Raw genomic sequence first — 17,831 nt, 5'->3', positions numbered from 1 at the left:
AACTGATCACTCAAAGGAGTACAGCTATACTATGAAATGGTATTACACGCCATTGCAATTAAGTTTTGTTAGGAAGCTGTTTTTATATTTCCAAGGTGAATTTAATTCAACTTTATTCAAATAGCCCCAAATCACAACAACAGTCGCGTGAAGGCGTTTTATATTGTACAGCAGATCATACAATAGGTAGAGAATCTAACAATCATATGACCCCACATGAGAAAGCAGTTTGGCAACAGTGGGAAGGAAAAACATCCTTTTAACAGGAAGGCTGAGGGAGGGGGGCTATCTGCTGCAACCGGTCATGTAGGTAAAGGTTAATAATAGTGTACTTTGGGGCAACTATTTAATTCTGGGAGACTTTTGAGTGTGATTAAGTCTCTTAGCAAGAATCCACAGCACGGTAGAGCTGCAGCCCTCTTTGCTCTCATGTTTCTGATAAACAGAAAGCCAAAGCAACTTCCTCAACATGGAGATGAAAGGTAACGAAAGGATACCCTTTATCTTCCACCTGCAGTCCTCTGTACCACTCACCCCCTTTTTCAGGTCTGCTGTACTGCACATGACTTACAAAACACACAAATAAAAATAAAAAAAACAACAACCATGCACCACCACCAAGGATTTGACGATTTATTGACACAAGATGTGGTACTGTGACAGTAACAAATCATTTACAACAAGCTTACAGCAATGACACAAACTTTTCCATTTCATAAGATGCCGTGACCGACCTCGGCCCACATTCTGTGCTGCTGGAAACATTTCTATTTGCAGGAGTGTGTTTAAGACGATGCTGTGTTTAGAAAAAAAACAAACAAATAAAAAACTAATGGGATCTACAATGAAACGTAGGTTAGGAGCAGAATTTCAGACTTGAGGAAATCCACAGCTGAAATTAAGAAAGGGTAAAATGACAGCGAGCTCATGCAGGCACATTAATGTTCTCATCTCATGTACGTCACCAACACAACTGACACACTGGGATAGGGAGAAAGCATTTTTGCTTCATTTTTATACATAGTTACTAAACATTTTCTTACTACACCATTACTGGCCTACAGTACAACTCTGGGGGTTTGGGTATATGTACTCTAATGTTCATATAGCTCACACTATGCCAACTTTATAAGGATTCTTTTGAGAGTAATAAAAATAAACTTGGCAATTCATTTTTGTAAATGTGTGGTCCTGTGAATCTGACTTGGCGGATTTCCCACAGTTTAGCATTACATGAAAATCCCCCCAAGAAAATAAAAAATAAAAACACTGGCATTCAAATGACATGTAAAGCACATCAAGGAAATGAAACTAATGCAACAATAACACCTGTGAAAAGAAAACACACAGAGGTAGATGCACAATAAATAGGAATGAAAATATAGTTGTGAAAAGTGTGGCTGCAGTAAATGGGACCGTTTCAGAAAAGAGGAGGAGGAGAAGAAAAAAAAAAAAATCGTGTCAAGCAAATAACCGGAAACAGAGTGGCACTGGAGTGTGAACACAAAATTGGCTGCTCTTGCTTTTGTAGTGGTTGTAAAACTTTAAGAATTTAAACCCATCAATGTCCTTTATGCCACCTGCTCATCAGAAGACTAAACAGTGTAACTTTTCCTTTGCTTATGGATTTATTTAATTTTTGAAGAGCACTTCATAAAATGTTATACTGAAGTTGTTTAATATCAGAACCAGCACAGCGAACTGCTTACGAACGCTTTAACAAGAAAAGGATAAGGTGGAGTGTCATTAAAAGGATTTAGAGCTTTGTGAAGACCGGATGGTTGTAAACGCCTCTGCCAGAAAGACCATAAATGGCATAAGGAAACAATGAAATGCCTAGATTTTGCAATTACAGGGTTGCTAACTTATCGCTAAGTTTCTCAATTAGTGTACAATGCTTCACAGTAAGGGGAGAAAAGTTGACATTTGTTTCTAAACAAATTGCACAAATTGTAAGTGATCCCACCAGATGTGGCAGAAGCAGTCAGACAGACGTTTCTGGTCTCAAAACAACAGAATACTGCTGTGACTCTGGAGGTACAACTGAAGCAAAGAAAGCGTCAAAAGTGGATCTAAATTAAAAGAAGTGCGAGCTGAACAAAGCAAGTCCCCACTCAGGACAATTTCATCATTAATCACATCTTCACAACAATAAGACGTAATGTTAAGGATGGAATGGTTTTCACTGAGATGTAAAAATAGGGGGTAGAATTAAGAGGATTTTAATGATGCTTTCAACTGCCAAAATAAAGGAAATGTCAACAGTACGCTTGATAATCACTCCCAATACCCTTTGTCTCATCTCACATTTACCCTGTTGATCACTTTGAGGAAAAACACAATCTCCAAAATTGCTTAGTATCCATCTTTTACTGTTTGGATTCTCTTGTTTTGGCAGTCAGCTGCACATACAAAAAAATAAAATAAAAAAAACAAAACAAAACAAAAAAAACACTGCGGTTTGTTGTCAGGATGAAGCAGAGTCGGCAAGTGGTGAAGTGCGTCAATTCTTCAGCACAGAATCGTACATCTGGTAGACGTACTGAGACACTTCTGGAGCCCGACACTTCAGAGAGAGCTGTGGACAAAAGGAGAGCAGAGTTATAAAGGGAGACGCACTCACTCACACATTTATAAAGATGCTCAATCACAGCTCTGTTTACACTGCTTATACTGACCAACTGAGGAATAAAGGAGTAAAACTGGAACGAGGGATGTTATTGACAGTGCTTTTCCCATTTTACTTTGAGGATTTGTGCTGTGTACAAGGAAGGTCAGGATGTGGGTCAGGATCTTGTACGAATATTGTAGCGTGCTTCCCCTACTGAAGGGTAGTGCTGTGTAATTGTATTCCCTTACCATTTTATTACAGCATTCTCACTTTTTGTCCACAACTGAAATGATCAGCTCATTAACACAAATAACCGGTAATTATTTGAAAATCATTAGCTGCTTTTCGAGTAGTATAAGTTAAAATAAATAAATAAATACTGGTTATTTTCTGGATTCACTATATTCTATACCATGACTTACTGATTTTCACTGTATTTATAGTTACTTTGAACTTTTAACTGGTGGTCAGCTAAAACAAGAAAATCTTTGTAAGCGAAGGTGAAACTTTCCTCATTACTTTTTAAAACCCAGAACAGCGCGTCAAAATGTAAATCTTGTGATGCTATACCGTGTAGTTGGGGTTGCCAGGTTGAATGCGGAGCTCGGCCAGGATCCAGATGCCATTGGTTAGCTTCAGGGACTGGTAGAGCATGTCTTGGCCTTCTACATTTCTCTTGGCAATGGTGTAGATATTGTTATTCTGCAGCTTCCCTGAAACTGTGTCTGCAAGACCGGAAGGTTTCTCAGATTATGATTACACCTCACTCACATTTCAGAAGCCACATAAAAACACACACACACAAGAGGGTGCTATCACTACTGGAACCATAATCACTTTAAGGAACTCACACTAATGTATGCATGGGCTAATACAAAGTCCACTACTGGCAAAGGGTAAACTAGGTTTGTGAGGATTTTAATCAACTTCAACCTTTAGATGTCAGTAAAGCTGGACAGATATTCTGAAAGTAGTACTGCTTTGGTCAACTTTTAGCTATCAGAATGCTAGGATTATAGTGGCAAAAATATTGTGAACTTTTTTAAAGGAAAGGAGATGTTCAGCATTGGTTAAAAAGAAAGAGTATCCAAAGATAAGCATGCGGGTGGAGAAAGAAAACAGAGAGAAATAAGGCTTTTTGGATAAGTTGGAGTATTTTTGATGTCTTAAAAATAACAGAGGTTTTTAAACACTGAGCTGAGAATGTGTTAATCAGTCATCTATATATTTAATGCAACCACGCTGATGATATGGTTAGCTTAAATTGTATTCAATCATTGAAACAAAGAAAAACTACTTCAAAAATGCATCATTGTGCCATTTGCCATATTTTGCACGAGTAAAAGCATTGTCTAATATTTTGATATGTTAGAGAAACTACCAAATAAAGAAGTATAGAGCCAAGTTATGAGGACGAGAAAGAAAACAATAAACAAGCAGGTAAAAATAATTTAACATGCTCATGAGATTTTTGACAAATTTGTCTACCTGCATTAAGGTGGCAGTCCTTTATCTGATACTGTAGCTCATTCTCATTTGGGATGTCTTTCCAAGTAGCCAGGAACACCTGTCGCTCTGAAGAAGAAAAAACAAAATATCCGACAGCGGTGATGTAGAAAGTGTTGGATGTTTCAAACCACTGACATTGATAATTCAAAGCCCTTTAAATGATTTACTGTTTTGTTTGATTCTATTCAGATCTATTATTAGGGATGAAGGAATTCTTTTCATTCCATAGAAATTACACTTCACAATAAGGTAGGTTTCAGTTGCCTATAACATACTTTTACAGCCCAAAAGCAGACTGAATATACATTTCCCAAGTAACAGCAATGTTTGTCAAGCTTCAATAGCTGTGAGGAATATAATTAGCCATTTAAGGAATAGTACCACACTGTTGTTGCTGTTTTAAAAGGTTTTAAGAATTTTACCCATTTTTCCATCCTCAACAAAGAATACATTGAGAGGGATGAGTACGCTGAAGTAGAACACATCAATGCTGTTCTTTACAGCCACCTATAGGAAAGACAAGAGAACATGGTAAGTTTGACATCTTGAGTATAACAACCAATATACTAACATTTGCATTCAATCAGGTTAAAACTGTAAACTAAACATCAGTTTCTAAAATATATTTTATGAGGGCTAGCTGTTTTTCTCAGTTTCCAATTCTTGTACTGAGTGCAAACACCCTGGAATTTTCATTTTTTGCAAGACGCTGAGAAATTATTTCTGAACTAATGGCAATGTCACACTAAATAATAATAAAAAAAACCCAAACAAAACAAAACACACATTTCAGAGAGACAGAAAGAGCAAGACACCTGTCCCTGGCCAGGTCTTTAAATGTGTTCCACTGCTGATAAAATGTGTGGCCACTGTGTGCTGCTGTACCTGAAGATTATTGAGAGGGTCCATCTTCATAACTGGCCCAATGGTGTTAAGAGGCAAAGAGATCTCAATACTCTGATTGGGCATCAGTGGAGTATGAACGGGCAGAGGACTGGTGGGGATCACCCCAAAACTGCAGAAACATATATTAATATTAAAGTTAGTTTTAAAACGTTTCTGAAAGAGTGCAATAAGCAATGACATGACATTCCTGTTGAGTCAGATCACTGACCTGTTCTTGTTAAACTGGATAGCAAAGTCGGTCATGTGTTGTAGGGCTTTGTTGGTGAAAGTCATGTCCATGTACATGTGACCCTGACGGCGAGAGAATGTTCCAGAGATCTCGAGCCCTTTAGCTTTCACTGCAGGAAGCCATACCTGGTAAAAAGTACAACTGCAGTCAATAACACAGACAGTGTTTTACTTACGTTACACCTTCCAAGAAAAAGTTGCATGAACTCACTGCTTTGGGGACTGCATAGCCTCCTGTGGTGATGGCCATGCCTGTGGAAAGCTCAAATAAGTCGTTGAGGCCACTGCTGGTGGCAGGAGGTGCAGGTGTAGGTGAAGGAGCAAAAGTGTTGGGGACTGATGACGGGATAAAATTTTGTCCCACCTGCAACAAAAATCACAACAAAAACACACACAAAACACAATCTAATAAAGTATAATTTTATGAAGTATTGCAGAAGACTTGAGAAATTTACTAAAATCTACTAAACGGGTCACACAGAAAATAAAATCTTAGACCAGAACAACGGAAGAAGCAACTGATTTGGTCTTTGTGATTATGAAGAAAAAAAACAAAAACAAGATTTCAATCACATCAAAATCACGATTAGCCAAATCAAAAAAATCAAATGTGAGATTAATTTAAAAGAGTAAAAATTTTGTTTTGCCTGTTTGAGCCCATTTGTTATAAAAAATATTATTTGAAAAAATACATTAGAAGTCCAAATTAACATCATATTAACTAAGCCTCTTACAATGTATAAAATCATACAAGAGTATGGAAAAGAGGGCATAAACAAATATATCAGTTCTGTGTATATTTTTATATGTTCAAATTGATGGAAAAAATTATGATATATTGATATATTGAAAGTGATATTGATGGAAAATATGAAAATCTACAAAGGATTTAGAAAAGAGGTTTCTAGTCTATGATTGGCTCTACAACACAGTAAAATCTGTTGCGTCCTCATTACTACACAATGACCTCTTCCTTTCTTTAAAGCCTATAAATGGTGTCAGTGGCCATGTCACCACCACCCCCCCACCCCCAAAAATGACCATAAATATAATGTCTACTGCATTCCCACACTATGAATATTTAAGGAAGGTCTTAACAGGAAGTGAGAAAGAGAACTAAGTGATGTATTCATCCTGATGTCTGACAGAAGGAGAAGGCTTTCAGTTTGCCCCTGTATGCCTTTGTGTGTCCCATCAAAGACTTAAATGGGCTAAAACATTCAAAACATCCGTGTGGTCATCTTGTTGAAAAATGCGTGAGTAAGACGAGTGTGGTGGGTTAAATTCAGGAAGCATGCAGCATGCAGACGGCCAAACAGAAGGGCTTGACTTACTGCTGGACTTCCCCCAACACCTCCGCCCAGGTCTCCCCCCAGCTACAGGAGAGAGGAGAGGCCACCAAAGACAGCATCCAAACATTATCGACAGACCAAAGACACAAAGACAGAGACAGAGACTTTCTTAGCAACCATAACCCATCAAGAGGAGCCCTCACTTTCTGGGAAATATTAATCTCTGCATTGTAGGTTAGACATTAAAAAAAAAAAAAATCACTCTGCAAGGAGATTATGAAGAAATCCAGATATTCCGGCAGCTCGGAGAAGTGGTAATAGAAGACAAATACCTAGTAACATGTTTATGAGCCAATGTTACGGTATTAAAACATTTTAAATTTGTGTTACAGCAAGATACAGCATATGAGCATAACAGTTACTTTTTATCACAAGCGCACTTGCATGAACACATAAAACCCAGTAGAAAAGAAAATGGTGTCAGCAGGTACAAGATCTGAACAGGTCTTCTTCAACTATAACAATCCTAAGGAGGAACAAAGAAAAACTAACTTTTCATCATATACCCATTTCTTTTGGGAAAATTTCAGCTTTCCAGATGTTTTACAACTGCCTGCACAGCCTCTTTCCTCCTTAATGTGATGAAAGAGTCATTAAAATGAATGGTGATAACCACTAGGTAGCATCACGTAACCAGCACTGGTAAACTATAGAAGGATCTAATGGGAGTCAAAGCTTGAATACAGTATAAACGTCTATTATTATTCCATACAATGTGCCAAACACGTAAGACCCATTGCTGCAATGACAATTAAGTGCAATCGCTCAGTGGATCTTTACCTAAATTTAGTAAAGTAAGTGTGCATAAATATGCTCATGCTCACCAAACTGTCAAGGCCTCCTCCCAGAAGGTCCACCGCACCCATCTGCATGGAGGAGACCTGGGGCACATTGACTGGAGGACCCAGGTCCAGGTTCAGCAGATCACCCAACAGGTCACCCTGACTGGGAATGACATGTGGCTGGTCCATGGCTGCTGCTGGCCCACCGCTCACTGGGCTCTCACCTGTGTCGATGCTGTCGTAAGGCAAAACAGTAGACTGGTAAATGAAATGTACTTGGAAACTCAAATCCTAAGAGCTCGAAAAGTATCACAGATCACTGGAAAATTATGAAAGAATGCAAAATAGTAGAATCTTTAGTTATGAAGCACGGCAACAACTTTCTTTAACCTCCTAAGGCATGCATTTTTAATTTAACTTTGATATTTGGGCATATTGGGACCCAATGAATGTAAAAACAAAAGAATTACCAGTTCTTGTTTTGTTTTTTACCTGATTTTTGTTTTTTAGAAAAATGAGAGCCACATATGAGGATATTTGTTTAAAATTTTGATAGAACAGTGGCAGTATATTGTCCTTGTAGGTGGATGTCAGTCCCTTGTAGAGCAAAATTAAGTATTTTGGTCGAAATAACCCAAAATGTGATGTCCACATATGTGGACGCCAGGTCCTAGGAAGTTAAACATTATATTTGGGGGAGGTTTTTATTGCATTTAGTAGATTTACTGGAGAGTAGACAAGAAGGCAGGTGGGCAAAGATGAGCAGTAAAGGGCCATTGGGTCCAGGCTGCTGCATGAGATTTCCATCTCACCTTGTGAGCTAAACTAGCAGCAAACAAGCACACTGCTAAAGAGGGCCTTGTGCTACAGCACTGTGTTGGAACAGAAATGTCAAATTTTTTATATCATAAAACTTGTTTCCATTATGTAAATACATTTCCTTATTAAACTGGGACAAATACAGTACATCCACTTCAACGGAAATTCATCTAAAAGTCCTCAAGTCCACAGCTTCCTGTTGTAGATTCTTCTTTCACACAAGATTTTGCCTGACTCTTCAACATCAGTGGGGCATGAGGCAATATCTTAAGAGTTGGGCAATGTCCTGTTTTCGAAACTAGTTTAAAGCATAAACTGAGCTATGATTAACAAATTGAACAGTTCTCAGCTCACATATACAACATACAATATCACATTAATAAGTATTATCCAACATTTTCTTGAAACCAAACCAAATGCTTTGAAACCAGAAGACTGCATTTTAAACTGCTGGATGAATAAGAAACTCTGTCTTTATCTTAAAAACATCAAACCACTCACACCAATTACTTTTTTTTTTTTTTTAAGTAGCACTAATTTTAACAGTTTAGACTTTAGACTCAGCTGCTTGTTGTCAAACAGATCAATACGGGCACATTCCTGGAAATTATGAAGTGGTACAAGTACAACGATAGCCACTATAGTGTTTCTGCTTATAAACACCAGGGATCAAGCAAAATCTACTCTTCAACAATTACAGGTTGTGTAATTTTATCTCACAATTTCGACATATGACACATTTTCATGAACTGACCTTCCTGGCCAATTTGCAAATTTTCCATGCAACAGAACTGAACTGCTGAAGGGATAAATACTTCCCTCTTATATATGGAAAATGGAAGCAAAGCAAAGTGCGACCAATATGAAATATCTGAATATAATCAGTTTACGCCAGTGTGATTATCAAAGTTAAGCTCCTTTCAAGAATTTCAAAAATTCAACCGTTTTATTACACTGATCTTTCAGGCCATCATGTCCAAAAAGCCATATATTAAAGTATGAGCTCTATGTATTAGTACAATGGACTAGTAGTGAAAGCAATAAAAGTTTTGCATGACAGCGTCCGGCACCCAGAACAACAGCTGGTAAAAGCAGCTGACATGACATTGTGTAGAACTGGTATGGCACTGAAAACAGTGTCTGACCTGCTGTGCTGAACAGGAAGGTGCTTCCGGTGGATTCCATGGCTTCCCTCCACAAAGGCGCTGGGGGGCTTGTGATACACAGAGGCCAGGGAACCAATGTGGCATATAAGCTCATCCAGTAGGGTGGGCTCTATTAGGTCGGTCTCCTCTGAGATTAGGGGTTTCTCTGACAACACCACCTCTTTAGCGGTTACGGGGTCAGTGGACAACAGGCGCCAATAAATGTAGCCTCTGTCACGCAGGTCAGGATTGTCAGAGTCCTGCATAGGAGGTCAACACGTTGTGCAAGTTATACTCAACATAGGCAGAAATCACATACCAGAAGATTGTGAGGACCACAGTTTCACAAGTCGTTACAAAAGTGGCAGCTAAGAAAGCTACATATCTGAGAATAATACTTTCATATATGTTAGAGAAAGAAACACTTCTCAGAGAGAGGGAAACCGAACAAGTCATCAAAATCATGCAAAGCCTCTTCAGAATAAAATATACGACTCACTTGAGTGGCCAAGCTGAGGACTTGCTGCACCAGCTCCTGAGTCTCTGATGGCTTCTTAAGGAACAGCTTGACAATGGCGGTCAACAGAGTAAGCTGGACCTGCAAGTCCGAGCACACACACACCATTGGAATATGGCTGTGTTTTACATGCAATGCCTTTGAAAGTCTAACCCCTCATCATAGCTGTGGTAGGTCAAAAAATATTTGAAACAGTCGATCCCTGACTACAACACTTAATGATATTTACAGAAACATAAATCAGAAAGGCCAGCTCTGTTCTGGGATGCTCTCTGGACCCAGTGGAGGTGGTGAGTGACAGGAGAATGGCGGCTAAGCTGTCATCCCTGTTGGACAACGTCTCCCACCCCATGCAGCAGACTGTGACAGCACTGAGCAGCTCCTTCAGTGGGAGACTGCGGCACCCACGGTGTGGGACGGAGAGATTTCGCAGGTCTTTCCTCCCCACTGCTGTCAGACTCCACAACAAAGACTTTAACTGAACAAACACACACATCCACACATGTGCAATAAGACTAAGTGCAATAATCTTTTCTGGCATCGTTGTATTTTTACTCAGTTGTATATAGCATTCGTATTCTATTTTTATCTTATTGTATATTTTTATTCTATTTTATTCTACTGTATATAGTATATTATTTTATTCTATTCTGTACAGCTGTGTACTGTATTTATTCTTATTGTATTCTAATTTTTGCGTCATAACTTTTGCACTGTCCACTCCTGCTGTGACAAAACAAATTTCCCACGTGTGGGACTAATAAAGGTTATCTTATCTTATCTTATCTTATAAGATTATTGAAACCTTTCTTATTTAATTCATAACAATACACAATATAATTACAAATCATAGGAACATTGTTGACATTGTTAAAAAAGTCAAAATGATAAAATACATGAAAACATTTTATTATTCTAGATAAACTGTTAAAATTCAACTCAATGTTTTTTTGTAAGCAAGACTAGCCTTTCTGAAATATGTAATGCTGCTCTCGTATATTGTATCGTAATCTGTGTATTTTATTTTACATGAGTATTTTTTTTTTAAAATAAACTTACCTGAGTGCTCTCATCATGGAAGCCCTCAAGGAAGCTCTCCAGCAACTCATCAGCGTTGTCAATCCGCTCAGCATACTCGCCAACAATCCAGATCATGGCAGCTCGAGCGTCAGGCTCATCCAAGGAATCCAGGTTCTCACAGAGTGTGGCAATGATGCTTTCATACCTAAAGAACACCATATCTCTAAAGTAAGAATCGGACTACACACTACACATCACATGAAATGACATGTACACATGTGAGCTACACAGTCCATCAATTTTTTAAAAAGGTTTATATAGAGCACTGGATAGTTACTCGATAAACACTTTTCACGCATTCAATGAGAAACCTACTTGTTGGGGTACTTGCGGAAGATGTCCCTGATGACCACAATAGCCTCCTGAACCACATAGTTGACCTTAGTCTGGATCAGGTCCAGCAGAGTGCTGACACAGCGCTCTGCCGATTGCTGAAGGGAAACAGGACAGAAACATCTGTCACCTTTACTACCAGAAAAGAGTTTTAAATTACTAATGACACATCATTATTTTAGCTCACTGGGCCCATAATTCTCACCTCAACTTTGATGGCACAGCGTCCGATGGCTCGTACAGCTTTACGCACAAAGTCCACATCTACCTCTGTGGCATACTCCTTCAATTCAGCCAAAACCTGCAAATCACAGAACAGAAGTGAATCATTTTAAAACTACTTTCTATAAATAATGTTAAAGATTTTCGAACAATTAATTGCTACAATATACTTTTAGTCTTGTTTTCTGTGAAGTACCTGGGCAATGTTAGCCTGAGAAGCCAAACGGATCATGATGTCCAGTTTCTCCAGTTTCACATAGATGGGGTCATTGTATTTGACAAAGAACACCTTGATCTCCTGCTTCAGGATCTCAGGCCTGCACAAAATCAATACATGACACATTATAGTGTGGCACCTAGTCCAAAAGAAAAATCCCAAGAAGGGATTTAATGCTTTTCAAGTAGCAGGCAACTAAGCATGTAAGTGTCAGTCATAGAGTAATATTGCCTGCTATAGCCCTTAAGCTGCTAGACAAGAAGGTTTATCCTGTGTGTGTGCTAAGGTTCAGTTCAGTGTGTACACACAAAAAATATACATTAAAAGGTGGTGAGAACAAAAATAGAAATCTGTCTTTCCCAGCTTCCAATTGCTTGTCATAAGAGTGTGTAAACAAACAAACACAGTAAAATATGAAGAAATTACAATAAGGAAATAACCAAATTTCAAAATCTATATATTAAAAATATTTTTAGAGTTAATATTAAACCCAGCAGCTCAACTTGAAACCTTTCTCTGTCCTTTCTGACAATATACCTCTTCTGGACGATGAGGTTGATGTTCCTCAGAGCCACATACTGGACCTCTGGCTCCCCGGAGAGCAAGGTGACCAGTGGGGGAGATAACTTCTTCAGCAATGTGTTGTAGTAGTCAGAATCCTTGGGCAGCAGCTCCAAGAACTTCATCAGTACCTTCACAGCTGACAGCACCACCGCTGAGTTGGCATGAGACAGCCGGGGGGTGACACGCTCACAGATGCTTTGAGGAGAAGAAGCAGAAATCTCATCATTTTCAGTGGTGTCATGTAGTGATAATGCTGGGCTTATCTCTGGTCTTAAAAGGATTTTTCTAACTCTGATTAATATCACAAATGGTGTAGTTTTAAGTAAAAGTTGACAGGACTGCTACCTTTGAGCCTCACGCTCATCCTTGGGGTTGTAGTTGGACAGGCAGTCCAGGATGAAGGTCTGTCCCCACTCTGTGCACTCGTTGAGGGCCGTCAGCAGCTTGTTGATATTCTGTGGATTGAGGTCCAGCAGGTTGCTGTTGGGGTGAGACTCACTGATCTCTGATAACGCAGCAACTGCATTGGCCACAACCTAAAATGCAAGATATGAAACAATAATGATTTCAACAATAATTAACTCTATATTAACTTAATTATTCTTTAATAGTAATCCAAAGGAAACTAACAGCATTTTTAAAGCACTAACACAACTTTGGGAAAGATACAGATAGAGGTGTAAAGTACTGAGACCTACCATGGGATTGGAGTCAGCAATAAGATCTCTCAGGGAGTCCAGGAAGCCCTGGTCCTCCACCATCTGGGCATTGATGTCATGAAGTTTAGCTACACAAACAGCTGCAGTCTTCCTCACATATGGGTCCTCATCCTTCAAGCACTTTCTCAGTGGCTCACACAAGTACTCTGTGATCTTGTCCACCCGAATGCAACCCATGGTGCGGACGGCAAGAGCCCTGATCAGAGGATTGGGGTCCTCACAGTCCTAAGGAATAGGCGAAGAAAGATTTTACATAGGTACAATGGGCGTCAAAGTTAAAAAACTAACTCACTTTGTAATTTGGAGCAAATCATGAGCTTGTGTGCAAGACACATCTGAAAACTGTACAAAAATCTTAATCCCTATTGGCATGTAGGAAACCCATTGATCGATCCTGTGCAACAGCGTGGACAAACTATGGTAGCAGGAAAACAATAAAAAGTATTTTTAGATTTAACTGCCTTAGTGCAGATTAGTGTAGGATGCCGTTAATCAACAGTTCATTCTCTGTCTTGCCTTGACGAAGCTGTTAACGGCCATTATAGCCATATCAGGCTGGCTCTTGGCGTAGTTCATCAAGTAGAGGTACACCAACTTCTTCAGCTCCAGGTTGTCAGTCTGCATGCAGTTGACTACATCTGGGAACAAAGAACTGAGAGCAAAGCAAATTGACTTCAAAAAGGAGTACTAGACAATGTTGCGACACTGTCATGTTCTCTCACACTAGCTGTGAATTTACTGCATGAGTAACTGTCCTGAACTCACATCAGTACAAATCGGCTTAACGGACATATCATACAACTGTAGTATGACTAATTAATGTCTGTAAAGCTTTAGCACACTGTGAAAAAACACTGTGTGCAAAGTGATCATCAATAACGATGTCTGAATAGCCTGAAAGTAATAAAAACATCCTTTCATTCACACTTTTACCTCCTGATTTCTGAGGCTACTAGTCAGATATATAAAAAGAGTGAAAATGGCCAGAGCTCCAAGTACCTTAGCAACTGCTCTCTCCTATTTTTTAATCTCTGCTACTGTGTTCTCTTAATTTGCAATGACTGATTTCCTTGACCGATGGCAATCAATAGCAAAGCAGTGAGCCCCCTGAACAATACTGAGACTTTTATTTACTATTACTCTCTTAGCAGCACTGACAGTTCCAGGAACATATCCTGGGAGTTGGCAGAGAGCAGCGGAAACAAAAGCAGAGCCGGAAACAATGACCACACATCAGTCTACTGAGGATGAGACTAATCAGCTTTCCAAAAGCAAAACTCAGAGTTAAATATCAGCAGCTGAATTACTTAGGAGAGTGAAGGACTTTAATCCAATTGTCTGTTGGTCAGTAAGCACAACACAATTTTCTTCTTGTTTAAGATATTCGGTGCCAACACATAATGCAACTGAGAAATCACAGACGCCACGTCACTTTGATTTGCTTATCTTATCACACTGTTATAATTATAGACCTGTGTGGCGCATGTCATAAATGCAGTGTACCTGACATCTTTGCCAACAGTCATGGCAGCAATGACCTTCTTCACTGCCTCTTTCCTCTTCTCCTTCTTCTCATTGTTCAGCTCTGCCTTCAGTTCAAAGATCTCCCCTGAAAGATGAATCAGATGAAGAGTTGACGGCAGTACTGTTTATATATACACTGCCATAGATTTCCAATCTCTAACATGCCTACATGAACAAAAACAATTTCTCTATCATACTCACCTTTTTTGTTTGTTGTGAAATATTTGGAGTCCGTCATGATTGTGGTCCTTAGTTCTGTAAAAAAATAAATAGATATATACATTTAAAAAAATATTACATAATCATTCAGTGAGGCTGCCATATGACTAAGTGGCGTGGTGACAAGCCACAAAGTAGTTCAATGAAATTCAGTCATCAGGTTTGCCTCCAACATAGTACACTGCAACAGCCAGTAACCAATCTAAAAATGTTACAGGTTTCTTCTATGACAGACCAACCTGATGTGTTTAGTTTCTAAATGAATGTATGAATAACTGCCTTACAAATATACAAGGTTACACTACAAGTATGGAGAACACCCCTTTCAATAAATAACTGAGCAAAATCCGTTGTGGAAATGAAAGCTTATGAGCCCCAAGCAAAATACCAAATATTAGCTGGAGTGGTGTTAAACACAACCAGTGGACTACAGAGCACTGTAATCGCATAGTCTGGATTCATTAATATGGCTTTATTTTCAGGAATTGTAATGGAGGATCCTGGGTTTGGCACAGGTTAGGAGAACCATTTATGTCTGAATTATACACTCCCAACTGTTTTACAGAGTATATGAAGTTCTAGTAAACTCTGAAATAGGCAACTTAATTTTATCATAATGCACCACACTAGGGAAGTACAGAATGCAATTTTATTATGTTTAATTTGTTTTTGTTATTATTCATTCCCCTTTCTTCTTCTTTCAGATGATTCCTTTAGGGGTCACCACAAAGGATCATCTGCCATCCTATCCCTTGCATCCTCCTCTGTCACACCAACCCTCTACATGCCCTCCTTCGTTAAATGCATGAATTTTATTATTTTTATTTTCTTTGCAGTCTTCCTCTTTTCCTCCTGTCTGGCAGTTTCCTATTCAACATTGTTTGTCTGGTATTTCCACTATCCCTCCTCTGCACATGTCCAAACCATCTCAGCCTTGCCTCTGTAACTTTGTCTCCAAACTACTCAACCCGTGCTGTCCCTCTGTACTCATTTCTAATCCTGTCCAGTGTGGTCTGAGCATATTGTGCTTTGACAGCTCCAGCTCGGCCTTCCATCTTTTTTGTCAGTGCCACTAGAGCATATCTCTGCCTCTCCAGGCTCTCTTTCACCTGCTCCCTTGCTTCAAGCTCAACTGCAATTTGAAACATAGTCAAGCAAAATGCCTTCTGTAGAAAGGTTTTATGGTCAGATGAGACAACGATTGAGCTATTTGACCACAGTGACAAGAGATATGTTTGGAGGAATAATGGCAGGGCTATCAAATCTAAGAACAGAGTGGCAGCTGTAAAGCACGGCGGTGGTAGATTTATTTACCAATTCTGACGAGAAGAGTGGTCAAGAATTATGGCTGTTGATCGCTAGCAAAAGCATCTGGGGAAGATACAACTTACTAAGGGACACTTAACCAAATATTAATGGGGGTTTATGTATATATTTGAATCTGTATGGATGAGAGAAAATCCAACATAATTTCAAACTTTTGCGGAGTTATTAATGATGTAAGCTCTACAATCATGCAAACCTGGAAAAGAATTCGAAGTTCGGAGCAATCATTAAAAGCACAAACATATGATATCGATGTCCATAATGACTGTATGTAAACCTATGACCACACATTTATGTATCTGTACAGCCCTAGCTAAAACATGCTATTACATTGAAGAAAACGTACTTAGCGTTACATCTTAAACAATTAAACCTTTAGCCGGCATTAGCCATTTTCTTCATCTGTATGGTGAAGAAGAACCTACTCTAATCTAACGGTGACATTAACTGCTCTGTGTTTCTGGGTGTGACGACGTTTGACCTCTCAACAAACATCAGGTTAGCTTTAATTAACCGGGAGGCACAGCACTTCCACTTAGCTAGCGTTAGCTAAATGCTAAATACATCCGCTCCCTCCTGCGATACCACAAATATTAACAACAAACTCAAAACACAGACAACTTCTAACATCAACCTGGGTTTACAGTCCGATATGACAAGATTTCGTTATGTTAAATCTGGAGTCAAAATAGAAACGTGAGCAGCGGCCCAGTTTCCAGGAGCTGCCTTTACGGTAGCTAAACGATGAGCAGCCCTGCAAAAATACAGTCGATACAAAATCACACCACAATGACAGCAAGGTTAAAAGAAGGTCCTGTATTGTATAATATCGCCCATACCTTGCTGAGTATACGTGAGAAGAGAAAAATATTCCACTGGGTGTCAGACGCAGGGTGCTCCTTCGTCTGTTTGGAGGAAGATGGAGAACCAGGATAACGATGGTGCGTTCACACTCATCGGAAACTGGACAACTTCCCTCCTGAGGTAAAGAATACCAGGATGCGTTGTTGCAGCGAACACATTTGGTTGATTTTATAACGGCTGTTAGTAGATGTTTGTATAGTTAAGATCTGCGAATATAAATGATGTATTATATAAAATGTATATGCAAATCCAGGAAACCACTAACGGCAATGACACCACACGGTTTCGAGGTCATGTGTACAAATCGGTCGGTAGGGTTTATATATTTTTTTGTAATTGGATTCACAGGCAAATATAAATCAGTGTAAACTTTAGTATTTAAAGGGGAAATTTACATTACATAATAAATGACTCTATATGACGGCACGGTTTCCTATGATCATGAATGCAACACTGGAGGGAACTCTTGGTAGGGATTTCGCCGTGTCCTCACAGCCAGGAAAAGAATTCCATAACATCAGCGTTTCACCTTCACTGTACAGTCCTGGCTTTTTCAAAGCAGTTTCAAATCAGGAGCTGCAAAGTACTCCCCTGGGTCTGAACGCAGCCCAAGAGTTGGAAAAAGGAAGGATACTCATGTTGATGTGAAATATGTTCAGTGCCTCAGGCATGAAGGAACATGTAGAATCAGACAGATACAGTTTTGTTATGTTCAAGTCCTTGAAACATGGAATTCTTGCAAAACAGACTCTGTCAGGTCCCATGTATCCGATGGTCCAACAAACCAGACACTGTACATGTGATCCCTTCGATAGCTCAGTTGGTAGAGCGGAGGACTGTAGGTGTATGGGAACAGGAATCCTTAGGTCGCTGGTTCAACTCCGGCTCGAAGGA

At 39.3% G+C, this 17,831-nt stretch overlaps 1 protein-coding gene and 1 non-coding gene across 2 annotated transcripts; one reads left to right on the top strand and one right to left on the bottom strand.

The window, feature by feature from the left end:
- Positions 1-641: 641 nt before the first annotated feature.
- Positions 642-16,990, bottom strand: ap2b1 (adaptor related protein complex 2 subunit beta 1). The gene is made up of 22 exons (XM_085364046.1): positions 16,913-16,990; positions 14,730-14,783; positions 14,508-14,613; positions 13,521-13,656; positions 12,984-13,229; positions 12,631-12,821; positions 12,259-12,480; positions 11,701-11,821; positions 11,488-11,583; positions 11,265-11,380; positions 10,929-11,094; positions 9,852-9,950; positions 9,353-9,612; positions 7,431-7,623; positions 6,589-6,630; positions 5,466-5,618; positions 5,235-5,380; positions 5,006-5,135; positions 4,543-4,627; positions 4,100-4,186; positions 3,182-3,336; positions 642-2,578 (listed from the first exon to the last, which is right to left on the bottom strand). The coding sequence occupies exons 2-22, from the start codon at positions 14,764-14,766 to the stop codon at positions 2,504-2,506; spliced, it is 2,862 nt and encodes a 953-aa protein (XP_085220172.1). The 5' UTR covers positions 14,767-14,783; positions 16,913-16,990; the 3' UTR covers positions 642-2,503.
- A 752-nt stretch (positions 16,991-17,742) lies between these two features.
- Positions 17,743-17,831, top strand: trnay-gua (transfer RNA tyrosine (anticodon GUA)). Its single transcript is given in 2 exon segments — positions 17,743-17,779; positions 17,796-17,831. It is a non-coding gene; the product is annotated as a tRNA-Tyr (tRNA).

The sequence above is a fragment of the Diplotaxodon limnothrissa genome, linkage group LG10, assembly GCF_057381915.1.
Source record: "Diplotaxodon limnothrissa isolate DT_005_m linkage group LG10, D_limnothrissa_male_GT1.1, whole genome shotgun sequence".
NCBI classification, from domain to species: Eukaryota; Metazoa; Chordata; class Actinopteri; order Cichliformes; family Cichlidae; genus Diplotaxodon; species Diplotaxodon limnothrissa.
This window is presented reverse-complemented; position numbering and strand designations above follow the sequence as displayed.